This window comes from Patagioenas fasciata, chromosome 27 (genome assembly GCF_037038585.1).
Source record: "Patagioenas fasciata isolate bPatFas1 chromosome 27, bPatFas1.hap1, whole genome shotgun sequence".
NCBI classification, from domain to species: Eukaryota; Metazoa; Chordata; class Aves; order Columbiformes; family Columbidae; genus Patagioenas; species Patagioenas fasciata.
The window spans coordinates 4,310,249-4,333,125 of record NC_092546.1 but is presented as its reverse complement, the minus strand read 5'-3'; the positions used below and the strand labels follow the sequence as shown (position 1 = coordinate 4,333,125).

The window sequence follows — 22,877 nt, the reverse complement described above, 5'->3', positions numbered from 1 at the left end:
CCGCGCCCGTGGCCACAGGGGAGACCTCGGGCCCGGTAATTAGTGCAGATTACAGGGTTTGCTAATTGTGTTTTCACAAACGCGCTGCCTTCGCAAAGCAGGCTGTTTATCTGGCAAAGCCCCGGGTTTAGCGGGATTTGGACCTTTAAGCCTCATAAATAAAATGATTAATCCGCTGGAGGTGGAGGAATTCAAAGCGGTCCCCAAATCCCAGGGACCCCCGGCCCCACACACCCCCAAGGCCCCTTTTGGGGTGAACCCCAGAGCGAAACCCCAAGATAGCGACGCCGAATTAAATGTAAATCTTTCATTTTATTTAACAAACACTATAATTTGAACTTTGAAGAACGTGTACTGAGGGAAAGAAAAATAATCTTTTTCTGTTTTTTTTTTTCTCTTCTCTTTACAAAAAAAAGAAAGAAACGGGATATAAGAAACAACATATGTACAGGAAGAGCTGGCCAACGCAAACACAGCACTAACAGAAGCGTGATGTTTCCAAACAGGGGCTTGGCCTGGAAAGTTTAAAAGCAATTAAATTAGAATACAAGCATTAGGGAAAAACTGGACTCCGAAGCTCCTGTGCGGCCGGGACGCGAAGCACAGGGCTCCATGCACTGAACCGATGAGCTCTACCCGACCTGTGTGTGTTTGAATCCCCTTCCCGCCCCCGTTTCAGCCTGCAAACGCATTGCTGACACACGACCAGAAGGGAAAAGGAAGATAAGGAAAAGCCGAAGTCACAGAAATAAGGGTTTCCCTTATTTCTGCTCTGGAAGCAGCGGAGCAGCCGCGGTTCCCCGGCCCCGCACAATGGGATTGGGGATAAACAGGGGGGGTTCATCCCCACCTCTTGCCTTCAAGTTTTTGTTTGACAGGGGGGCCGAGCAGCACAAGCGAAGCCAGAACCCCCAGCTGGGGGTTTGGGGATCCCCAAATGGGACAACGTGGGGAGGAAACCTCCGAATGCCCCAAGATGAAGCTCCTGCCCAGGAGAATTCTTTGCTTTTTGGGCAAGTCACTAAGAAGGATTTTAAATCATCGCGGGTGGACCTTGGTGGGTTTTGTGCTGGTCAGAGCGCAGCCGCTGTGATTTATCTCAACAAGCGCTTTGGTGCTGCTGTTTCCACCCCCAGGTTTGGAAGAAGAACAAACCCCCTTCCCTTCACCTGGTTTGATTCGCATCTCGAGATGAGCGAAGCCAGCGAGGTCGAAGCCCGGCAGAGCCCGGCGGGAAGAGCGGAGCCGCTCGCAACGTTAAGGACGAGAACTCGCTACGACAAAGTCAAACCGCTTGGAAACTCAAAAGAAAACGAACCGAACAAAACCCGAAAGCGAACGACAACATTTGTGCCACCGAGAGCATCGCAGTGGCTTTGGGTCTGGGACCGAAGTCTCGAACGGAGAAGCGGAAAGTCCCGAGGCCGAGAGCGCGTGGCGGGGGGGTCCCGGCTCTGTCCTCGCCCTGCCAGCGGGGCCGCGCCGCTGCCACCGAAACGAACCTGAATTGGAGTTTTACCGAGGTAGTTGGCTAAAAAAAACTGAGATTCCCCCCACCCGGCGTTAAGCGGAGGCCCCAGCGGCCCCCGCACAGCGCCAGGGTCCAGCCGTCCTGCAGGTCACCGCCACCGCCTCCAGAAACAAACCGCAACCAAAAGGGAACGCGCAGCCCTTTTAAGTCTTCAAAAACACCAAGTTATTGCACTTCAAAAATACAACAGATTTGTGGTTCGAGCCCCTCCCTCCCCCCTTCCCCCCCCCCCCATGGCTTCTGCTCAACTAAAACGAGTCACTACGCACAATTTCTACGTTACCTTGGGGTTAGGTTCAAAGATTCGAAACGTGTCTCTTTACATGAGGTGCAGAGCTGCTGGAGCTCCTAGCTAGAACAGTGCGATTCCAATCGTACGGCTCTCCCCCCCGTGCCCCCTATCCCACCCCTACAAACCCCCCCTCTATGCTCGCTGGGTTATACAAACCCCCCTCGCCCGCCCGCCCCCTCTCCCCGCTCGCCCTCCCTCCCCACCCCGGACTCCCGCGTCCAGTAAAACCTTTAGATTAATTAAGGAATGGTTATTTAACAAGACAATAAAAATGCACGCAGCTTTGGAGATGCAGGGGAGCCGGACGTCCTGCGGTGCGGAGCTGAAACCCCGGCGGGTCCGACCGTCCCAGCGAGCTGCGGGTCCCGCCGGCCGCGCTTAAGACACTTTCCATCCTTCAGCCTCCAGTCCAGGGTCAGGCTTTGTGTGTGGGGTCATTTTCCAACCAAGAAGCAGCTCAATGGTTTGTTTTTGTGGATTTTTTTGTTTTGTTTTTTTTTTTTTTTCCTTTTTTTTTTCTTTTTTTTTTTTTTTAACTCTCATTTTAATGATTAATCTAGAACAGGAAAGTCAAAGGAGATCAGGGAGATGAGGTGGGAGAGGTCGTTCTCCCCCTCCTCCAGTTTAATAAGCACCAGAGTATTCAAGTCTGTCCGTTCTGAGCTTTCGGAGCTGCTTCCACAGTCAGCAGGCAGAAACTAAACCTTTCTCGTAAGAGCAGCGTCGTTTTGGTTGGGGTCCCTCATCATCGTCGTCATCTTCCTCGTCTTCCTCCTCCTCTTCCTCCGATGATGAGCTGTCCAGTGTTAGATCCACAACGTCAGCGGCGGCCTTGCCGTTCTCGCCGTTCCCGTTGGGAGTGGGCAGGAGCCCGTTCACATCTGAAGAACCTGAGAGAGGAGGATGGAAAGAGGGGAGCAGTGAGGGCACCTTCGGTCTCTCGGGGCTGTGTGGTACTTAGAATAGAGGCATAGAATCATTTGGGTTGGAAAAGGCCCCCAAGATCATCCCGTCCAACCATAACCCACCCACCCCATATCCTGAGAACCTCATGTCCGTCTGTCCAACCCTCCAGGGATGGTGACTCCAGCACTGCCCTGGGCAGCCTGTTCCAATGCCCCACAGCCCTTTGGGGAAGAAATTGATCCCCACATCCAACCTCAACCTCCCCTGGCGCAACTTGAGGCCGTTTCCTCTGCTCCTGGCGCTTGTTCCTGGGGAGCAGAGCCCGACCCCCCCTGGCTCCAAGCTCCTTTCAGGCAGTTCAGAGATCAGAAGGTCTCCCCTCAGCTCCTGTTCTCCAGCTGAACCCCCCAGCTCCCTCAGCCACTCCCATTACACTTGTGCTCCAATTAATTTGTGTTTCCTACAGCAATTTCAAGTCTTTGCCCCAGAGATACTCACCTAGAACTAATATTGGACACTGAGGGCTGCAGCTCCGCTCTTTCTCAGCTCTGATGGGACACCAGGAGCCATCCACCAAGTACTCGATTTCATCAGCATCTTCACATTCTGTTAGGATCTTTGACAGGAGCCTGGACAGGGGAAAAGATGCCATCAGTTAGGCTCGAGGTGATCAGCAGAGCGCATTTAGTGACGGGCCATCAACCCGGATCTTCACCTTAAACAGCCCTAAATGTAAAAGCAATGTGGTGTTAGCAGAGCTCTGCCGAGCTCTCCAGGGCTTGTTTTATTTCCCATCAAACAAGTAGAGGTTCTGAGAGAGCAAACCATCCCAGTCCTTTTGATGACATACCTAAACCATGTACTAACATTTTAATTATGTGCAATTAGAAGACAGCCTTGCCCCTTCACCCAGTTTCCCCAGTATCGCTGATGCCCCATCTCGAGCTGTGTCAGGGCTGGTGCAGGTGCAGCTGCACTGAGGTGTGAGCAAAGGACAAAACACGCGATGACACTGGGAAAGGCGCCATCCAACACGCAGCACTTCACTTCCTTCCTATTTTTATTTCCCAAAGCCTCCACAGCAGCCACCAAACAATATAAGCATCATCCCTCAACAGAAAATAAACCACGAAAATAGTGTCAATGCCTCAATGTCAGCATCTCTCATGGCAGAGAGGTCAAGCAGAACGAGGCCCTTACTCTGGCTCAGAAATGGGGCACTTGTTTTGTTCTGGTTGGTCCCAACGTTTGCCTGGGGTGTTTATTTGGACACACGACTGGAACTGCTGTTCTGCGAGTCCTAATTCACTTGGGGACTTGAGCGCTTCCCTTCAGTACAAAGGAAAACCAACAGTAAAAATCGTACATGCTCAAGAAAGCCATTGGTGGCACAGCAGCGGGAGGAAGGTTCTGCTTCCTCCCAGCTTGAGTTTCCACGTTTCCACAGCCGGTCCGGACATCCAGCAGAGCAACCACCAAAGCTGCGACTCCACAAAGAGCTGACAAGGCCCGGGAGACGTTGGACTCCACCAACCACTCCCCTGCTCAGGAGCCTACGCCCCTTTTTTGATGAACACCACACAGGGGACAGCCAGGTTCCCTTTCGCTCACTGCCAGGGAGGTCTGAAAATGATGCTGACCACCAGAACCAGCACAAACACCCACCCTGCAGAGCAGGGACAGAGATATCTGCTGAGCCTTCAGCAGTGACAACCTCCTCCTCCTCCTCATGCATTGCTGACCTGTGGAGGTTTCACAATTTAAGCCCCCGTACCTTCCCCTTCAGTCTCCGCAGCCTCGTTAGAGATCGCAAAGGAACTGGATTTTCCTGTCGGCCTTGGCCAGAGGACAAAGCAAACAGGTTGTCTACGCTGAGGCTGCTTCAGACTAAAAAGCCACAGCTCCTGGATCAGATTGGTACCTACAAATGCAGAACGACCTGAATATCATCAGCGCAGCCCTGGAAACACAGTACCGAGGCGCTTGTGCTCACTCCTCTGCCTTGCGAGCCAAGGGAGCTGGATGCACCCCAACAACTTCTCTCTAAACCCCCCCGACTTTTGAGGGAACCTGCGTTAGAGGCCAATTATAGGACCCACGAGGGTGGCGATGGTTTTCCAGAAGCCAAGCAGCATGCAACTCGCTCCACCGGTCCCCAGGGCTGCTCTTGGCTTGGCCAGCACCACCGCGGATGTCAGCAGTCCCATAAAACACATTCCCTTGCGTTTTGAGGCGACAAAGCTTCATCTGGGGGTTGGGTGGACATGACTGGTCCCATTAATTCACTCCTTGTTCCTTCTTTTGCTCGTGGAAAAAAAGGACGGGTGATTTCTTGTGCTCTTCTCTAGACACAGCCTCTGGAGTCTGTATTTCTGGAGCTGGCGGGTACCAGCGCCAGCGTTCTGCCTCGCCTCGGGTGGTCCCTGCCGCCAGCACGGCTCGTTCTGCCAGCTCTGCCGCGGGGAGAGGGAGATCTGGTTTGTAGAGTCTTCTCTGTGCTAAGAAGGCAGAGCAAACCAACTCCAGTCCAGGGATGTGGGAAACACCGTTCCCACACGGACCGAAAACCAGGATGACAAGTTGAGCGCCAAGTCTAGAGGAACCTTTCCCCAGTTCACAGCCAGAGAACCCTTGAAAGGGCTCAAAGACACATTTCTTGCCTCACCCTTTTCCGAATGCTATTTGGAATTTACTTTGCTTTAATTCCCTCCTGTGCCCAGGGAGCCTGGATGGACCCATGAAACCTCCAGCCTGGTCAATATATCCAAAGCATTTTAATTCTGTCCCTCCAGTGCATCTGAAACTTCTGCTTTTTTCCCTCCTATATGCACACAAAACATTGAAATCATTGCTATTGAGGCATGCTTTCCATCCCTGATGCTACAATATTCATAATGGCCACAGAAATTGTACTGGAACAGTCACAGACTGTACAAAAATATCTTTCCAAATACTGCATTTGTACCCCTGTCTCGAGGGCAGGACGTTCTGTTTAACAGCTGGCAGAAAAGATCCCCCAATCAAATTTAGAGCGTGCCAAGAATCGTTTGTGAGCCGAAGAGCATCTCACACTGACAAGAAAACAGGAGGATGCTTCCTAGCAAAAAATCATCTTATCGGGTGCTTATGAAGCGGTTTATTCCATGCAGCACGATATCTGTCAGCCAAGACGGTTAGTTGTGCGGGTTCATCGGCTTGATGAAAAGAGTGAGGTGGTAAATGCTTGATTCTCAACATGATTTAAAGTAATATGGAAATTAAGAATGGCAGAGACAGTCGGAATATCCCACGGCAGCAGAATAAGCTTCCAACTTTGTTTCCAGGTGAACTTCAGTCAGAGCAACAGACAAGACGCTGCACCCAGAGGAGAAAAGAAAGGGGTTGAGGACAGAGAAGTGCGTGCACTCACCCATCAATTATGAGCTGGTCGTAGGGTGCTGGTTTGTCACACACAGGACACATCCACGTGGGCTTTTTCTCGTTCATCTGTAGGTAGAAGACTGCATCAAAGCATTGCAGATGTGCACAGGTCTCCGCCCGGCACGGGACAGACAGACGCATCTTCACTAGCTGTTGAATCAAAGAGCAGAAGATCAGCGATAAAACCCACCCAAGAGATCGCCAGGCGGTTCTAAGCAAAAACGTGCTTTAGTTTGCAAAGCTGGGCTGGCAGCAGAGCAGGGTTTCCTGACAAAAACAAACTAAAACACATTGCAAAGACTTACCGGACAGATAAGAGAGACACGAACACCCGTAGTGGCGATTTCACTGTCTGGATCCAAGCGCAGCTTCTCTTTTACTGCAGGAAGAGCAGAGGGCACAAAATTTAACAGCTGCAAACTGGAAACAACATGTAGCACAGGTCGAGCAGCTCACTGACATCCCCTGGCTGCGTCCGAGCCGTTTTCCCTGCAGATGAAACCTCACGGACAGGGGACACAGGGGACAGAAGGTGCCGAATCAGCCCAGGCTTGTGCAACCTGCAGAGCTCAGGAGAGACGCTGCTCAGCCGGCCAAAAACGTTGTGTGTGATGAGGTAGTTCATCATCTCCAGGAGTACGTAGATGAAATCACGCTGCCGACCAGCTCTGTCATGTTGTTATACCAAAGCAGCCAACTGGGAATTAACTTTGTCCCTCTTCAGAGGGGACTAAGACACCCACAGGGAGGGTAAGAGTGGACGGACAGAGCTCTAGAGCACAGCAAAACTTCTGGAACGATGTCAGTTTAGGCTTATTTGGACATTAACATAAGCATGATGGATTTTATTCCCTTCTGAGATCAGTGGCAACAAGAGAGGGTTAACTGCCTGCCCCTTGGAATTGGGATAAATCCCTCCCCAGAAGTTCGCAAAGATGGGATACAGTCAAATTGACAAAACAAAACCCATATCCCATCACTTCCCCATCCAACAAGCCTACTCTTAGCACTGTAATCCTTTAGTTTAGTGTTTCACAGGAACCGCAAGCGGAGCCAGAGGTCCCGGGGCAGACAGAGCATAGCAGTCAGCAGAACCGGGTACCAGCGGCCAGCCAGTGTGTGCTTGCGAGGAATGAGGATGTCAGGAAAGGAGGTAGAGAATCCCACCCCTTTCCTGAAAGGAAAACCCAGAGGAGCTGGAGGTAAATCAGAAAGAGCAGCAGGTCCCGCATCAAAGTGTGGAATCAACATAGAAAATGATGTTTAAACTCCTCCCCGACTCCTGAAGAGCAGCTGCTGCTAACAACGCTGTCTGAAAAGGCCTTTGACGCTTCCATCGCCATTTCTCTTTGGAGCAAATCAACCATTTCTTTTGACCTTTACAGATCATAACAAGATGTCTCCAGACAATGAGGCTACACGCAGTTCTAAAACACACAGCTCTAATCAGAGAGTGACTTCTCTGATCTCAAATTCCCACGAGATTACAAGATTTGGTGGTGTTTTCTTCACTTTAGGAGACTTTTCATCCAAGCTGAACTTTTTGCGAAGTTCTTTGTCAGGGCGTTCTCTGCGCATCAATTACTACGATTCACGGGACAGAGAAATGGGCATTTTCTAGGACCTCTTGATTAGAATCAAGCTGCTTTAAGACCACTTTTTGATCCACGGCCATGTATGCAAGCATCTCTGTTTTCAGACAATGTTCCTATAGTGAAGTCAACAGAAGCATATGCAAAGGAAGCTGAGTCAGCCCCCAGATGCAGCCGAAGGCAAAGGGCGGCTTTAGCGAGTACTGAGGGACATGGAAGCATTTGCAGAACACACCAGAGCTATCAATGCAAAGTTTACAAGCTTTATGGTTTCAGATGTCCAAACAACTTCCAAGCAGGAACAGGCCAAAGGAAGCAAAATAAGACGACGTTCCTATTCGGTTAAACTTGAGGTCGCCAAACGCAACTTATTGGTTTTACAATCAAAGCTGTTGGTTATCTGACTCAGTAGAACTGGAGGCAGGTGCTTGTTACCGAGTGGAGGAGACAAGAAAATCACTTTGGAAACCTCTGCCTGCTGCTCCCAGCCTGAGAAGCCATCCTGCAAGTGCTCGCTTCAATGGAACAGCAGGTACTGCTGAGCCTGCTCTCAAGAAGCATCAGAGAGGAATAAAGAGAATCTGCTGCAGTTTAGGACAACTCAAAACCAGCCTCTGCTCATGGAGTTGTCCATGAGCTGAACAGTATGTTTTAAAGACCTTCAAGATCCATGGTGTTAGTTCTCCCATGCAGAATAGTAAGAATACTCTCTCCAGTAACATTAAATAACTGGAAATCCTCCAGGCTCTCGTGAGCTGTAAGTCAGATTCCACCATGGAAAGGTAATTTCCCCTCATTTTCAACGTTCTGCATTTGCCTCATACCATGATGATTTACCTGAGCAGTCTAGGATAAGCATCTCTTGGGATCATCTCTTCTCTGAAGCTCTCAACGCATATGAAAGTGCTGGTGGTGAAACCCCACTGCCAGCCCCGAGGATTCACAGGGGGTTTGGGGCAGCAGGACATTTTCACCAGGATCCCTTGCTCCAGAAATCTCCTTTGGCAATAGGTCAAGGCCGAGGTGCTGCGGTAATGCTCGTCAGCTCATAATTACTCGGGTGAAGGCACAAAGCCGTTTGCGTCAGAATGAGAGCGGCCCACAGCGGCACTCGGCACAACAGACCTGGAGACAAATCCTAAATCCAACCAAAGTGATTCAGACCTTCTGCAGAGCCACGAGAAACACGCGCTGCAGAAGCGCCGCGCTCGCACACAGATCTGGGGCAATCGCGCACGACTGACACACAGCTTAGCAAGCCTGTTCAAATAAAAGGTGTTTTCATACAACTGGAGGAAAGAAACGGTATAAAATGTAACAGCGTTTGCCAAGCATGACTCCAGCATCCTGGTGCCCAGCCGACCACCCCGAGCCACCTCACGAGCAGACAGACTCACCCAGTGCTTTGCAGAGCTCTGGATGTTTGATCCCGATGGTTTTCAACCGCTGCAGCAGCTCTGCCGAGGTCATCTGCCGCACCAAGTACAGCCCCACGGAGTAGCTCTAGTGAGAGAAGGGAAAGGATGAGCAAAGCTGCTCTTTTGCGCCCGTTGGCGCAGCTCCGTGCGGTTTCCTTCGGCACGTACCTTCCCGTAATTCCCCCAGGTGACGGTGATGCGATTGGTCGCTGCAGACAAGTACATGAGGTGGGTGAGGTTGATGGGACGACAGGGCCTTTTCGGTTCCACTCCAGGTTTGTTTGACGGGTAGTAGCCCTAAAGGCAGAGAGATTAAATATACATCTATATTTTCTTACTTCGGATGCTTCGATGTGGGTACATCTATTCAACAGCTTCACTAAATTCTACTCACCCATGGTTTTCAAGGAGGGGGATAGAAGGGAGGTGAACAGTCAGACCCAGTACAAAGTAAGAAAGATCAAGACTTTTTGCAAGAACAGCTTATTAACAACATAGCTAATCCACTTGAAAATTAGCTTTAAACTAAGCAGTGCACTTCTATACTGTTTTTTTTTTTGTCTGCATTCATCAGGAAAACAATTTCCATCGAAATTACACAAGTCCTTCCAAAGCTGCAATGTCGCGGCTCCCGGCTGAGCGGACTTACCGGCACCGAGCAGTAACTGTGGTTCACTTTCACGGCGATGTTCGGAGGGTACTGATCCTCCTGGGGAGAACTAGCGTCCGTGTAACAGATTCTGGAAAGAAACGACATGTCCCTCAGCATCCCCACACCATCCCTTGCTCCCTCGTCCGCCCGGCAACACCAATTGCACCAGCTCAGATGCATTTGTGATACCTGGGCAGCCAAATCGGACACGCTGCCGTTCTCTACCTCAGCACTTGTACAAGCAGTACACGTAGGAAGAGGTTAGAAAGCAGAGTTTAAGATGCTTGTGTTAGGCATGTGAACAAACAATTTGCTGTAAGTTACTGCTGTAGCTACAAAAACCACACTGAAAGTTAATATCTTTTGGTAATGCATTCCCTCCTGCGCTGCACCTGATGGCAGATCCACCGCACACCCAGACCTACCTTAGCACGACCTGAACCGACTTCACACCGGGTTGCAACTCCCTAGTAAATAAAACAAGAAATAGAAACTTCAGATTAATTATGTAAAGAAAAAAACAAAACCAAAAGCACACAAACCACCCCCCAAAATGATAAAAATCAACTGTTATATTTGCTATTCAGAGTGGGATTTCAACCAGTACCAAGAAAGCAAGATATCCAGAACCAGGGTATTTTATTAGGAGTCTTTAAACTCCTGCTGTGAAATATTTAAGTTATGTTACTGACAGTGGAATTTTTCTCACAAATCTGCATATATGAAGAAAAGAGTGTCAAGAAACAGCTATGACACGTGGTAGCTTTTTATTTATCACCCTTAAAGACTTCTGTAGTGTATCATTTCCTTTCTGTTAAGTCTTCAAAAGGTTCCCCTGCACTGCTCCTCTTGACCTACTGGCATCACAACAGAAATCAAGCACTGGATATTCAGGAAACATCACCGGTCTCTGAGTCTATGATAACAGTGTGATTTTACCAGAAAGGGAAATATTTGGGGGTTTTACAGGTTGGTTTGAGGACCTCTTGTGCATCATTGTGCTTTGCACTACATCTCTTGGGCCTTTCATTGGCTGAGTCAAAAGTGGCACCAGGACAGAGGTCAGGGTAAATCCTATTGGTGCAGGATGTTTTCTTATGCAGTTACTATAGTATCTTTACAAGCAGGAAGCTTTCTTTCAGATGCAAACAGCGTTGCATGTATAGCTCTTGAACTTTTGACGCAAAGAAAAAAAAGCCGCAAATATTCACAACACAAGCTCAACAGAATTTAGGTCGTAACACTTTCATGCTGTTTTTCTTGCGTAATTCTGCTATTCAAAAGGAAGATTAGAGGAGCAGAAGTGAAACTTTGATGGGTAAAATCGTACCTCCCACCTCCCCCAACGCTATTTACTTTACATGAGAAGTAGCCTATCTGCTCGTGTCCGCAAACTGCGTTTCCTTGCAGGGGACAAGAGGTTCCACAGAGAATTAAACAGTGACACTTTCTTGAGCTGTTAAGACATAACGAGAAGTACCTGGAATTCCTGATCAACTCCACTTGTCTTGGTGTTAATGCGAAAATGCACGGACTTTCCTGAAGCTTCTCATTATTCTGTGGAACTGAAGAGGGGAAAAGAAACAGACTGTGCATCAAACCAACAATATCTACTGCTCCTCACATTGCAAGGCACAAAGTGATTTTTGTGTGTTCTGAACTGTTTATTTCCAAGTCTTATTTTCTCCCATACAGCTGCGCAAGGACTCAAATCATCACATATTTTGGTTAAGCTACCCTTGATTAGAGCTTTGCTCACTTATCGCTGGCCCGGTTTGCACACTGGTGGTACACAGCGGATTTGAACCTGTCTTCTTTTTAAATCTTTTTCCTTCTTCTTCCTCCCCTCAAATAATCAATGAGCCAACAACCACACGTTCATAGAGAGCAAACCGTAAGTGGCAGCAGTGTGGAGAATAGAACTCAAAGAAGTGTAAGAGATCCGTGCATGACATGAGAGCACGAAACCACCAGACTGATCAGACTGATTCTGGAAAAGAAAGGAGGAAAAAAACAACAAAGTTCAGCTTAGATAATGGAAAAGCAGCACAAAAAGAGCTGTAAGAGACAAAACGTGACTTCAGGACACATGAGGGTGCGTTTACAGGCCGGTGTTGGAGCAGTCTGCTTTCGGGAACACCTCAATGAGAACCCAGCATTCACTGGCCTTTTAGCCATTCACAGTTTTAAGATCAAATGGTGGTTAAAATGAAGTTCGAGGCGGGGAAAACTGATGTTACAACTTCTGCTTAGTACATTTTGTTAAATTCAAACACACACTAAGTGTTATGGTCAGTGCACGTTCCCAACTGCAGTCGAGGCCTCCACCAGGAGGTGACAGCTGTGGGATAAACACAGAACTGGAAGGGATAAAACAAGCCGAGATGAAGGAAAAGTAAACCCAGAGTGGTTCTCAGACCCTGGAAGACACAGGGACAACCTGATTCACTGACTGCAGGTACTTCCCTTTGGTAATTCAGCTTTAGAAGTGCAAGAAATGCTTTCAGAAATACACTTTTTTAACAGTATCTTGAAACTGAATTCCACCTTCCATCTAAATGTCTCTTGACCACAACAACCACTGAAAAGCATTTCACAAGGGCTTATTTTTAGAAAGTGGTGATGATAAGAACGACAACAACAAAATGATTTTAATACTGTTGCTTAAATAACTGTCTATAGACACGCTGTTCTGATTGCTGAGCTACACAAGGACAAAGCAAACCTGATTAGGAAAACCGATCAGTTCTTCACGTTTTATTTTGCATTCTTATCAGCTCACCCTTCTTTCACATTCAAAGCGCCTGCCCGCAGCACCGACCAGCACCGGCACAGGATGCCACCAGCAACAAAAAGCTAAATATTAGAAGATAACTGAGTTTCACCCATTCCCCAGGACAGATCCCTCAGTGCACAACTCAGTTCCCCAACCTGTCCAACAGCTGCCGGGATCAATTCATGTTAACAGCTGACGACAGCAGGAAAATCAATATGTTAAGATTGAGCTCCATCAGCAATCTCACAGAATGAGTCAAGACAGAAAACTTCCAAACCCCAAAAGGACTTGGCAAAGCGTATTCCAGACTTTAGCTCAAGGTAATTGTGATGGATTCTCGTCCTGAGAAGCCAAGCTTCTCTGCGGTTCTCGAGCTGGCAGCCTCAAGCGCACCACACAAAATAAGGATTGCACTGACTTCAGGGTCTGCAGGTTTCCCTGCACCAAAGGGATTTAAAGATAACATTCCTCACTATTATACTTATTGGTCAAACTCACTAAAGGTTTTATATGCCCTCAGGAAAGAGAAATTATATTGTCCCCACCATGGAGACCTCAAAGGCAGAGCTGAGCTGAGCTGAGCTGCTGCCAGGAGGTTTCTGTGGGGCTGAGAAGTTCGTTGTGAGTCCTCAATTCCCATCCCCACACCTCCAGAACAGCCATCACAGGGCATTATTCAATATACAGTTTTGGTGGGGGTTTTTTCCCCGCTCTGACTAGACCAAAGGGTGTTTGTGTTCACGTGGGAGGCCTAGGGAGGCCGCACAGCATCTTTCATTTTCCTAAGCAGCAGAAACACTCACTTCACTGCGGACTGCAGTTTGTTTAGGTGGATATAGCAACAGTTTGAGCGCGTGCTTTTGCAGGGATTCCTTGGAGGTCGCCCAAGGCGCCGGCGCTTGCTCTGCAGCCAGGGGAACGCAGTTGCCTTTGCCACAAAATCGGTGGCCCTGATGGAACTCTGGCTTAGAGAGGAGCGGGCTGGAGCAGCTTTGCTACTTCCACACGGCAGAAGAGGAACCTGATGCAAGGCAGGAATGAGCAAAATGGACAAACCCAAACCAATGCTGTTTACATGGAGAGCATCAGGACCTCTGCCCCATGGCTGCACCGCAAGATCTCCTTGGGCACATCTCCAGAAGAGCAGAAGCCTCAGTATCTGCAGTGAGAACGGGCTGTCACGGCCAACATTCGGAACAAAAATATAGCATTTCAAATTCCTTACGGCACAGAATTACTGTCAGTAACTACAGTCACACTGCTCATCCCCCAAAAGGTGCCAGAGGATAAGCATGCTTACCATCGAGGTGCTCAGATAGCACAGAGCTCACACCAATACTCCACTTGTTAGCTCCTTAAAACACAATGTAGGGAAGAAATTAGTATTCATTCCCTCTAAGAAGGTATCTGATCAATCTTCATTTTAAGCCTTGTCTACCCAAGAGAATTGTGGAGATTTTCGTAAATTGGAAGAATTCTTTCACGTTGACATCCTTAGACCTAATCAGAAAGCGGAGGCAAAAGCTGTTTTCATGTAGATAACTCAGATGCTAAACTCAATACTTCAGCTGGCTGAAACTGCGCGTGCAGTCACCAAATACGAGATATTAGCTGGTTTGCAATGGATCTAATCTATCCGCTTTTAGCTGAAGCCACCTTTGCCTACAACTATAACAGTAATTCGATCGTTCTTCAGGGAATCCGCTTGCCTACAGACTAAATTAGGCATCGCCCACCTCACCTTCGATCTCAAAGCAATAGTCTCAAATAGATGAGAGAGCCTTTTCACCAATAAAGACACTTCAAATTGAAGTCCGGAACATACAAATTAAGCTTCCCCTGCTCCCACCATGGTTATATGCTTAAAATACCTCTTTTGTAGCCTCAGGAAATGGGGAACTACAGGAGCAGCTAGGTGTTTCTAAATGGATCTGAGATCTTCAGTCTTTTTCAGGTCCTTCCACGTTACGAGTTTCTGAGGTTGACAAGGAGCTTCTGCTTGGTCCAAACACAGAATGTGAAATCTGGGCAACAAAACACGAATTGGTGCAGCTTCCGCTTAGGATAACACTGCATTTTCCACAGAGTGCTTTGTTTTCTCCTCCTTCCACGCTAAGTAGAGCCCCACACAAGTGGAACTTCGAAGGTCAAAGTTATTCCAGCACCTGGCTGTTCCAGGTAGCAATGGGGAGCAGCTGATAGCACCACAGTGTTGAAATAACCCCAGTTTTACAGGGAAACAAACGCTGCTTTATTCACATCAGCGTAGGCAGAAGGAATTATAGTTGTAGGTCACCACACTGGGAAAATTAAACCAGTGTCTAGAAGATGTCATTAGGTTCTCAAGAGCTGCCTGGGACAACGAGGACCAAACATCTGTTCAAGCCCAGCTCCTCGTCACCAATCCCCCCATTAGGGAGAAAACTCTCATCAAAACGAAAAGCCAGGTAAATACGTTGTGAGGAACAAGCTGACCCGAGGGAGGTGTCAGTAACAGAGGTGAGATACTAAATTTAATGAGACCTTGGTTCTGATCTGAAGTAGGAGATTTAATGGCAACCTTTAACAGAATCTGTTAATCACAGTAAGCATATCCAGGCTTTCTCCTCTCTCTGGATGTCTCCACCTCTTGAATTTTTCCTTCCAAAGACGGTATTTGTCTTCCCGACTGAGAAATGCCACCCCACAGTGAACACTAAACTAACCCATTCCCCAAAGAGCACTTAGAATATTCTAACTTTACACTGGCAGTTACCCCTTGACTGTTTAAACGGTCAGAGCGTTATCATATTTAATGCCTCCAAATGAAGATGCACAGTATCTTCATCCCTTTTTCCTTTTCCTCCAATCCAGATCGAATATTTTATTCAGCAGACAGACCAGCTTCCCAAGTCGTAGGTTCATTTAGCAGTGAAGCCTGATATTACCACACGGACTTCACAAGACGCATACTCCTCCTCTGTATACACTGTCTTCACTACAAGATTATATTTAACATCTGTAACAATACACTTCTGTTTCTCAGAATTAAAATAATGATAAAGATCAGTCTCCTAGACCCAGGGTGAGAAAAAGCACCTCTGGCTTTCCTAGTCGCCCCTCCAAATACACAGCATCATGCACAAATCACTGTGACAAGCACAAAATAAGTCAGAAATACTGTCTGATGCGTCCACCACTCTCTTTCATGCATAGAAGGCTTTAGGTCAGGTATTTTAAGCACTGAAAAATAGCATTGGCATAGAATATGCCAGGATACTTGCTTAGCACAGGTGCGACACCAACACACAAAGATTTCCATCAATACACTGCCAAGTTACAGAGATGGAAGACAGATTATGATTCACAGCAAAAGACCGCAATGTGCAACACAGCAGGATTTCCAAGGAAGGATATGAAAGCTACAGCCAAACACAATGGGCTTTCAAATTACATCTCAAAGTGACCACACTCCTGTTCCACGGCAAGGGAATAAAATAACAAAGAGACAAATACTCTTCTAGTGTGGCCAGCAGGCCCCGGGCAGCGACCGTCCCTGTGCTGGGCACTGGGGAGGCCAAACCTCAAATCCTGGGGGAAGTTTTGGGCCTCTTGCGCCACAAAAGCCCTTGAGGTGCTGGAGCAAGTTGAGAGAAGGGAACAGAGCTGGTGAGGGCCTGGAGCACAAGTGTGATGGGAGCGGCTGAGGGACTTGGGGGGTTCAGCTGGAGAACAGGAGCTGAGGGGAGACCTTCTGATCTCTGAACTGCCTGAAAGGAGCTTGGAGCCGGGGGGGAGGGTCGGGCTCTGCTCCCCAGGAACAAGCGCCAGGAGCGGAGGAAACGGCCTCAAGTTGCGCCAGGGGAGGTTGACGTTGTATCTGGGGAGCAATTTCTTCCCCAAAGGGCTGTGGGGCATTGGAACAGGCTGCCCAGGGCAGTGCTGGAGTCACCACCCCTGGAGGGTTGGACAGACGGACATGAGGTTCTCAGGACATGGGGCAGTGCCGGGGTGGTTTATGATTGGACTTGATGATCTTGAGGGGCTTTTCCAACCAAAATGATTCTGTGATTCTTTAAAGGCTAAACATGAGGGAAGTGAGGAGGGAGAGGAGGGCATCCATCACCACATGACTCAGTCTCACCTCCATCACATGACTTTACAGATCCTTGAAAACACTGACACCTTCTTGACACTTAAACCTGTTCCACTCTTCTCTCCCAGCCGAGCCCATTGCGCACACTCCGGCATATTAAAAACTCACCTAGTTCTGTTGGCTTCAACAGTTCATCCAGGGTCGTATAGAAGGGAAGTTTCACCAGCCGAACTTCAGGCTTCACAACTTTGGGTGGCAACCTTCCCAGTCCATTAAGGTATTTCCCATAGAGCACAGGATAGTCAATATTAGTCGTGGAGATAGAAGTCCGAGCAACGGTGCTCCCGCGGTCGTACGACGAATGTATGGAGAGTGTGTCGGGAGAGCGATGCTGCTGCGGCTGGGGCTGCACCACTTCAGAGCTCTTCTTGGCATAGCGAGTCTCATAGAGCTCCTTAATTTTCTTGAAAACTTCGGGGCTGCAGTCAAATTGGACCAATTGCAATGCTCTGGTGACTAGTTCGTGTTTAAGTCCGCTTTTACTCCTGCCAACAAAGCCCAGCAACATCTGAAGATCTGAGACTCGGAAACTCATCACCATGTTCTAGGGGATAAAAAAATTAAAAACGTTCTTATGGTTATAAAAAGGCAAAGCGTCAGTTTGCGCTATACTCTATAACTAGAATCCAAAATACTAAAAAAATCCCTTATAAGAAAGACATCAGATCTTCTGTTCAAATCAGCTGTTATTCACCTGATCAGCATCCCATTTCTTAGGTATTTGCTTGAGCAAAGCAAATGCAGAGGAGATCATCAATTGATATGTCAGCAAAATCCAAGAAACACTCTGACAGTCATCGAATTACTCAAAAATAATTAGTGATAAATGCTCAGCATCCTCGAAACAGGTGGACGGAAGAAAGAGGGACCACAAAGGAAAACGTCTCAAGCAGCAGGTCCCACAAAATACATGGAATATCAGCTCCTTTAGCATGGAGGCTCAAAGCATCCAGACTTCCCAGGCACCTTCGGGTGAGAGAGCTACATTAAAAGCTTCATCTAGAACGAAGCATAAGGCAAAAGAAGAAAACAAATGTAAAACGGAAGGTGGAAGATATTTAAGTGAACTGGGGACAGCAGTCCTTTCATACTGTATTTCAATGTACCTGTACAGGCAAAAAACTCTCCAGAATCCTCCTTATGCATACAGGATAACTAAACAAAAAATATTGCGTATTTTAGACTATGGAAATATATTAAAAAGCTATTGAAAAGAGCAGCATGTTCCCATGAGAACGATGTGTCTGAACTCTCTTTGGGTGCTCTGCCAAGTGCTCCCCATGGCCGCAGCCAGGAGCTGCCTTGGCTGTTGCTCTGGTACCATCCGATTCGGTGTTTCAACAACTAGAAAAACCAAGCCAGAGACAAACCCCAAACCAAACCCAACAAAACCAACAACTATCTCCATCTTCAAAAGTTTACTCTCTTGCCTGTAAGTGATTCAAAGACCATACTACACTATACAGCAACTTCCCATTAGACTAAGACTAGAAATTATCTCTGTTAAAACTACTGCTAGAGCCTGGCGAGACTGATGTTTCAGCTCTCTCACAACAAAGCAGCATTAAGAATGCACGAGACGAACTTATCAAGTACACAGCTTCGAAAATTGAAGCTGCCCTGAAAACATACTTGACAGGTACCTACACGTAATCACTCGATAGCCTTCTTGGTTTGGGGAAAACACAGGAACCCAAGAAGAAACCTCAGCTGTCTTACAGTAAAAACAAACCAGAAGCAGAGACCCAGCAGGTCTCTTCTCCCCAACCTATATTCCACTCTTGTTTGGGGATTAAATAACGAAGCATAAAAGTCAGATTTCTGTTGAAGTTAATAGTCATCTTGTAATTTCCTGAAAGAAAACAGCTAAGATCTATGTATTTTAAATTGAGAAAGCTACTCCTGATTCCAGGAACATTTAACAGCCGCTTTTGCATGTATGGGATTTAAGACTATAGAGAAAATGTCATTTTGTTTTCTCCTTTTTTATGAAATCTGTCATTTAAGCTGGAAGCCCAAAAGATGTTACACAAACGTCACTGGCTGCAGTTAAAATTTTTGGCAGTCATGATGTGTCCCGAAATACCTTTGATGAGAAGAAAAAAAGACAACTTGAAAGAGGAGAGAGAAGATCCTTAATTGCCAGAAAGTCAGGATTCAAGAGATCTGGATTCATGCAGCTGCTTCACTAGATACCACCTGTACGATACTGGAGAAATCTAGTCTCTGCATCTCAGTTTTCCCCAAAACGTAGAGCGTATTGTCCTTTCTGAAGAACTTTGAAGACAAAGAGCATACTTTAAAGGATAAATACATCAAGGCAGATAAATACTTGAAGACTGCAGTAGCAGGGAAGCCACAGGAGCAGCAGACAGGTGCTCCTGTCCTCACTGCTCCCGCACCACCGGCCGTCGGGACTGTTGGTGCGTAAAGCAGAGTTTGAGCTGACAGCCTTCTGCAGTTTACACGGAGAAGGGTGTCAGATCCAGAAGGACGACCAGATTTGAGCAGTAACAGAAGAACAAGTTTCAGACAAAGAAAACCTGTCACTGAGGCTTGGGCCTGCACGATAGCAAGAGCAGCAGAGAAACCAGATTAACTACCAAGACTGTTAACACTAAAGTCCACTCCTCCCCCGAGGAGCCTGGTGTGAGCAGCGCAGAGCCCATCAAACACCCACTATAGGGGTAACCACCACACCTTGGAAGCATCTCTCCTTCTCCAGAGGGGTCCTGGGCTCGGCTCACAACACCAACAGGGGCCCAAGAGCAGGGAGAGGGCTGTGCCTTCTAAACCAAGACTCTTCCAAATCTTATTTTTGCAACCACTCAGCCACAACCTCCCCGAGGAGACGATCCCACAGGTGCTAAACACTTTCCATCCACAGGTGTTGCTCTGTAAGTGCCCTCAGCTTCCCTGTGATGCTGTGGGTCGAAGCTTCTGCGCTGGCACACACAGATAGCGGGACAGTCCCAGCTCCCAGGGCCGGTGAACGGGGACACAAGAGGGACAAGAACAAAGCTGCAGCAGAGCAGGGATCACAGAGCGAGGAGGCCCATGAGACACCTCAGAAGCACAACGTGCCCTCAGGCACAGCTGCTGTTCGGACATTTCACATCAGCCCCGCACAGCCGGGCCCAGCACAGAGGGCTCTGCCCCAGCGCCGGGCACCGCTCGTCCCGCCGCCGCCGCGGTGGCTCCGGGTCCCCGCCCGGCTGGACAGCTCCGCTCCGCGCCCCCGCACCGGCCTCGGGCAGCCCGGGACAGGCCGCGGAGGGGCGGCCGGACAGCGGGCACGACCGGCCCGGGGCTCCGCGGGGAAGAGGGGACAGGCCCGGGGAGCAGGGGAGGGAAATCCGCCGGGCGGTGGGGAGAAACCACCTGCGCTAATTAATCACTGGGAATTAACTGCCGGAAAGGCCAGGGCCCGGCCCGGCAGCCCCAGGGAGCCGCCCGCTCCTGGGTCGCCGGGCCGGGCCAGAGCCGGGGTCCGGCGGGGGCTGCGGGCAGGCCCGGGGAGCGGGGCGGGGCAGCCCCTGAGGTAAAAGTGGGGGTGGGGGGGGCGGTCCCGGGGCGCCGCCCCCCGGCTCTCACCGCCGGGCCCGGTGCCAAGGCTGCGCCGCTCGCTCGCGGTCCCCTCGCCGGCAGCCGCCTGGCCCTTCCCAGCCCGGCCCAGGCCCCGCCAGCGGGGCGGGGGCTCCGCTCACTCACTCACTTTCGCCTCCACCAGCTCCGCCGCCATCTTGGCCTCCAGCGTCCACCGCGCCGGGAGCCGCCGCCGGGTCACGTGACACCCGCGGCGGGGGAGGAGCCCTCACAGGCGCGCGCCGCCCAATCCGCGCGCGCGCTCTTCTCCCCGCGGGACGCGGCCTCTCTGCGCACGCGCGGCCGCCCCGCCCCGCCCCTCCCGGAGCCGCCTTCCCGGGTGTCTTAAAGGGACAGCGCCCCGCCAACCGGTGGCCGCAGGGCTGGAGGCGGCCCCCGCGGCAAGCGAGAGGTGGAGAGCGAGCGGGCAGGTGGAAGCGCGGCCCCTCGGGGTGATGTGTGGTGCCCTCCAAAATGGCGGCAGGTAGATACCACAGGCCGCGCTGTGCCTGGGCCAGGACTGGCGGCTCCGCTGCCTTCGTTTCACTGCGAGAGGCTTTTGGAGAGCAGGTGGCTGCTGTGTGCTTTCTGGAGAGAAAACGCTCTGGGAAGAACCCCCAAAAAGCAGCTTTTGGATCTGTGTCTTCATCAGGGAAACCCAAAGGACACCAGCCTAACCATCCTGCCCACCCTGTGGCAGCCTCCTCTCAAACCTGAGCTTGCAAATCTCGGATTTTCCTGCTGGATCTCGAACCTTGGAGCTGCCAGACCCTCTGACATCCTCTGCTCACCCCTGCACATCAGCTCCAGGGACCATGACAACTTCCCGCTGTGCCAGCCCCTCCGACGGGCTCCCCACCATGGCACACAAACCCAACCTGCTCCATGGCCATGGCGTCCCCTGCACAGGTCAGCGATTGTGCCCCCCATGGGCGCTTGGGGAGGAGATGTTCTCTCCAATGATTAAAACACCTTTTATGTGGGGAGAAATTATTTCTCCTAAGCCTGACAGTGTTTCCCCAGGGTCTGGTTGCTCAGCCTCTAAGAGCAACCTCCCCTCCAGCTCCAGGCCGAGTTACCAGCTGGTAACCCCAGTAGCTGGGGTGAAATGCTGCACTAGGAGAGGTTTTCTGGCACTTTCCCCTCCTTTTCGTCAACCCCACAAGCTAATTAACCAAAAAGACAATTAGCCAGTTTTCTAGGCAAGCCAATATGTTAATCAGGCTCACCAGTGTTCCCTTCCAGTCTGGCAAAAGCCATATCGGTGCTAAAAATTCAAGCGATTGCTATGGAAACCCCAGCAGCTGATAACTCATCCTGTCACACTGAGAACGCAGGAGCCAGATCCGTCCCGGGTGTAGCTCCACTGCTGTCCTGCTGGTCCCTGCCTGTGGCCGGTGCAGGGGACAGACGGGCTGGGGATGGGTTGGGAATTTGGCAGCAGCCATGGCTACAGGGAGAAGTGACGTGGGGACAGAGTGCCTTGGATTTGTGTGAGTTTTCTTCACTGCAGCTGAGGGCGATGGAGCCTCCCATGGTGGTGGAAAGAAGGAAAAAGCAACAAAATATTTATGTTGTGGGGATGGAGAGTTACGGTCCCCATGCCTGGAGTCCCTCGCCTGCACATGTAACCTCCCTTTAACGTGTTTCTAACTCAGGGAATGCTCTTCATCATGTAGAGCTTCAGCTTCCCAGCTCACTGGGACAAACCAAAGGGAGTTTGGCTCTTCGTTCCAGTGCTGGGTTGGCAGGAATCCCGCAAAATGGGGTGTGGGGCCTTCCCTGGCACTGCACCGTCATTCTGCACCCATCAGCTGGGTTATCTTGGACTCTGTTCTCCCAGAGCACAAGGAATCACACACCCGCCCAAGGAGGAGCGGGGCTGCTGGTGTCTCCAAAGGGACCTCAGTGGCCGCCAGGGTCCCAGCCAGAGCCTCTCAGCCCTGGATACAACCCCGGTGCTGCAGCCCGAGGCTGCGGGGTGAGGCCCCGTTCCCCGGTGATGAGGCGCCTCGGTGCGCGGGCTCGGTGGCTGCAGGACAGCCCCGCGGGTCCGGCCGGGTGCGGATCCCCGCGGTTCCCGGTGCTCCTGGGTCGGCTCCGCTGCAGGGGGAGCCGCTCCTCCCCGCCCGCAGGGGGCGCTGCAGCGGCGGCGCCCCGTCTCACGGCCGGGCCGGCTGGCGCATGCGCAGCGCGGGGACCCTGCGGGGCCGGGGCGGGCGGAGGGCGCCGGGCCACGGCAGCGACCGGCCTTGGCGGGGAGGGGCCAGGCGGGGCGGAGAGCAGCAGGGCGGGCAGAGCCCAACGGTGGACGGTGTCGGTACCGGGGTCTGCTCTACCGGCCTCTTCCTTGCCCGTCGATCACCGCCCGCAGCGGCCGTACCGACTCCGGTCCCCCGGGTCGGTTCCCACCCGAGTTAGCAGCAGAGGATGGGGAGGACTTTGCCCCTGCTGCGGCCCGGGCACAGCTACGGCAGCGCGGGGCGGGAGCTGCAGGTCGCAGCCCCCCCGTAGGCCCCGGTGCAGCCCCGGTGAGCGGCCACGTGGTCCCACCCCGGCGGAACAGTCCT

At 50.4% G+C, this 22,877-nt stretch overlaps 1 protein-coding gene and 1 long non-coding RNA gene across 5 annotated transcripts; one reads left to right on the top strand and one right to left on the bottom strand.

Annotated features, from left to right (window-relative positions):
- Positions 1-2,411: 2,411 nt before the first annotated feature.
- On the bottom strand, positions 2,412-20,553 carry PIAS4 (protein inhibitor of activated STAT 4). 4 transcript variants are annotated; one of them, XM_065858305.2, is made up of 11 exons: positions 20,438-20,553; positions 16,831-17,266; positions 11,292-11,376; positions 10,237-10,278; positions 9,809-9,899; positions 9,328-9,456; positions 9,139-9,244; positions 6,455-6,528; positions 6,139-6,299; positions 3,228-3,358; positions 2,412-2,713 (listed from the first exon to the last, which is right to left on the bottom strand). In XM_065858305.2, exons 1-11 carry the CDS (start codon positions 20,462-20,464, stop codon positions 2,508-2,510), a joined length of 1,488 nt encoding a protein of 495 aa, XP_065714377.1. In that variant the 5' UTR covers positions 20,465-20,553; the 3' UTR covers positions 2,412-2,507. The 4 variants fall into 4 exon arrangements, with proteins under 4 accessions (XP_065714377.1, XP_065714378.1, XP_071655676.1 ...); XM_065858306.2 differs by having other exon boundaries at positions 20,434-20,452; XM_071799575.1 differs by lacking the exon at positions 20,438-20,553 and adding an exon at positions 20,317-20,335.
- A 65-nt stretch (positions 20,554-20,618) lies between these two features.
- Positions 20,619-21,297, top strand: LOC139825699 (uncharacterized). The gene is made up of 2 exons (XR_011735925.1): positions 20,619-20,791; positions 20,960-21,297. It is a non-coding gene; the product is annotated as an uncharacterized lncRNA (long non-coding RNA).
- Positions 21,298-22,877: the final 1,580 nt, after the last annotated feature.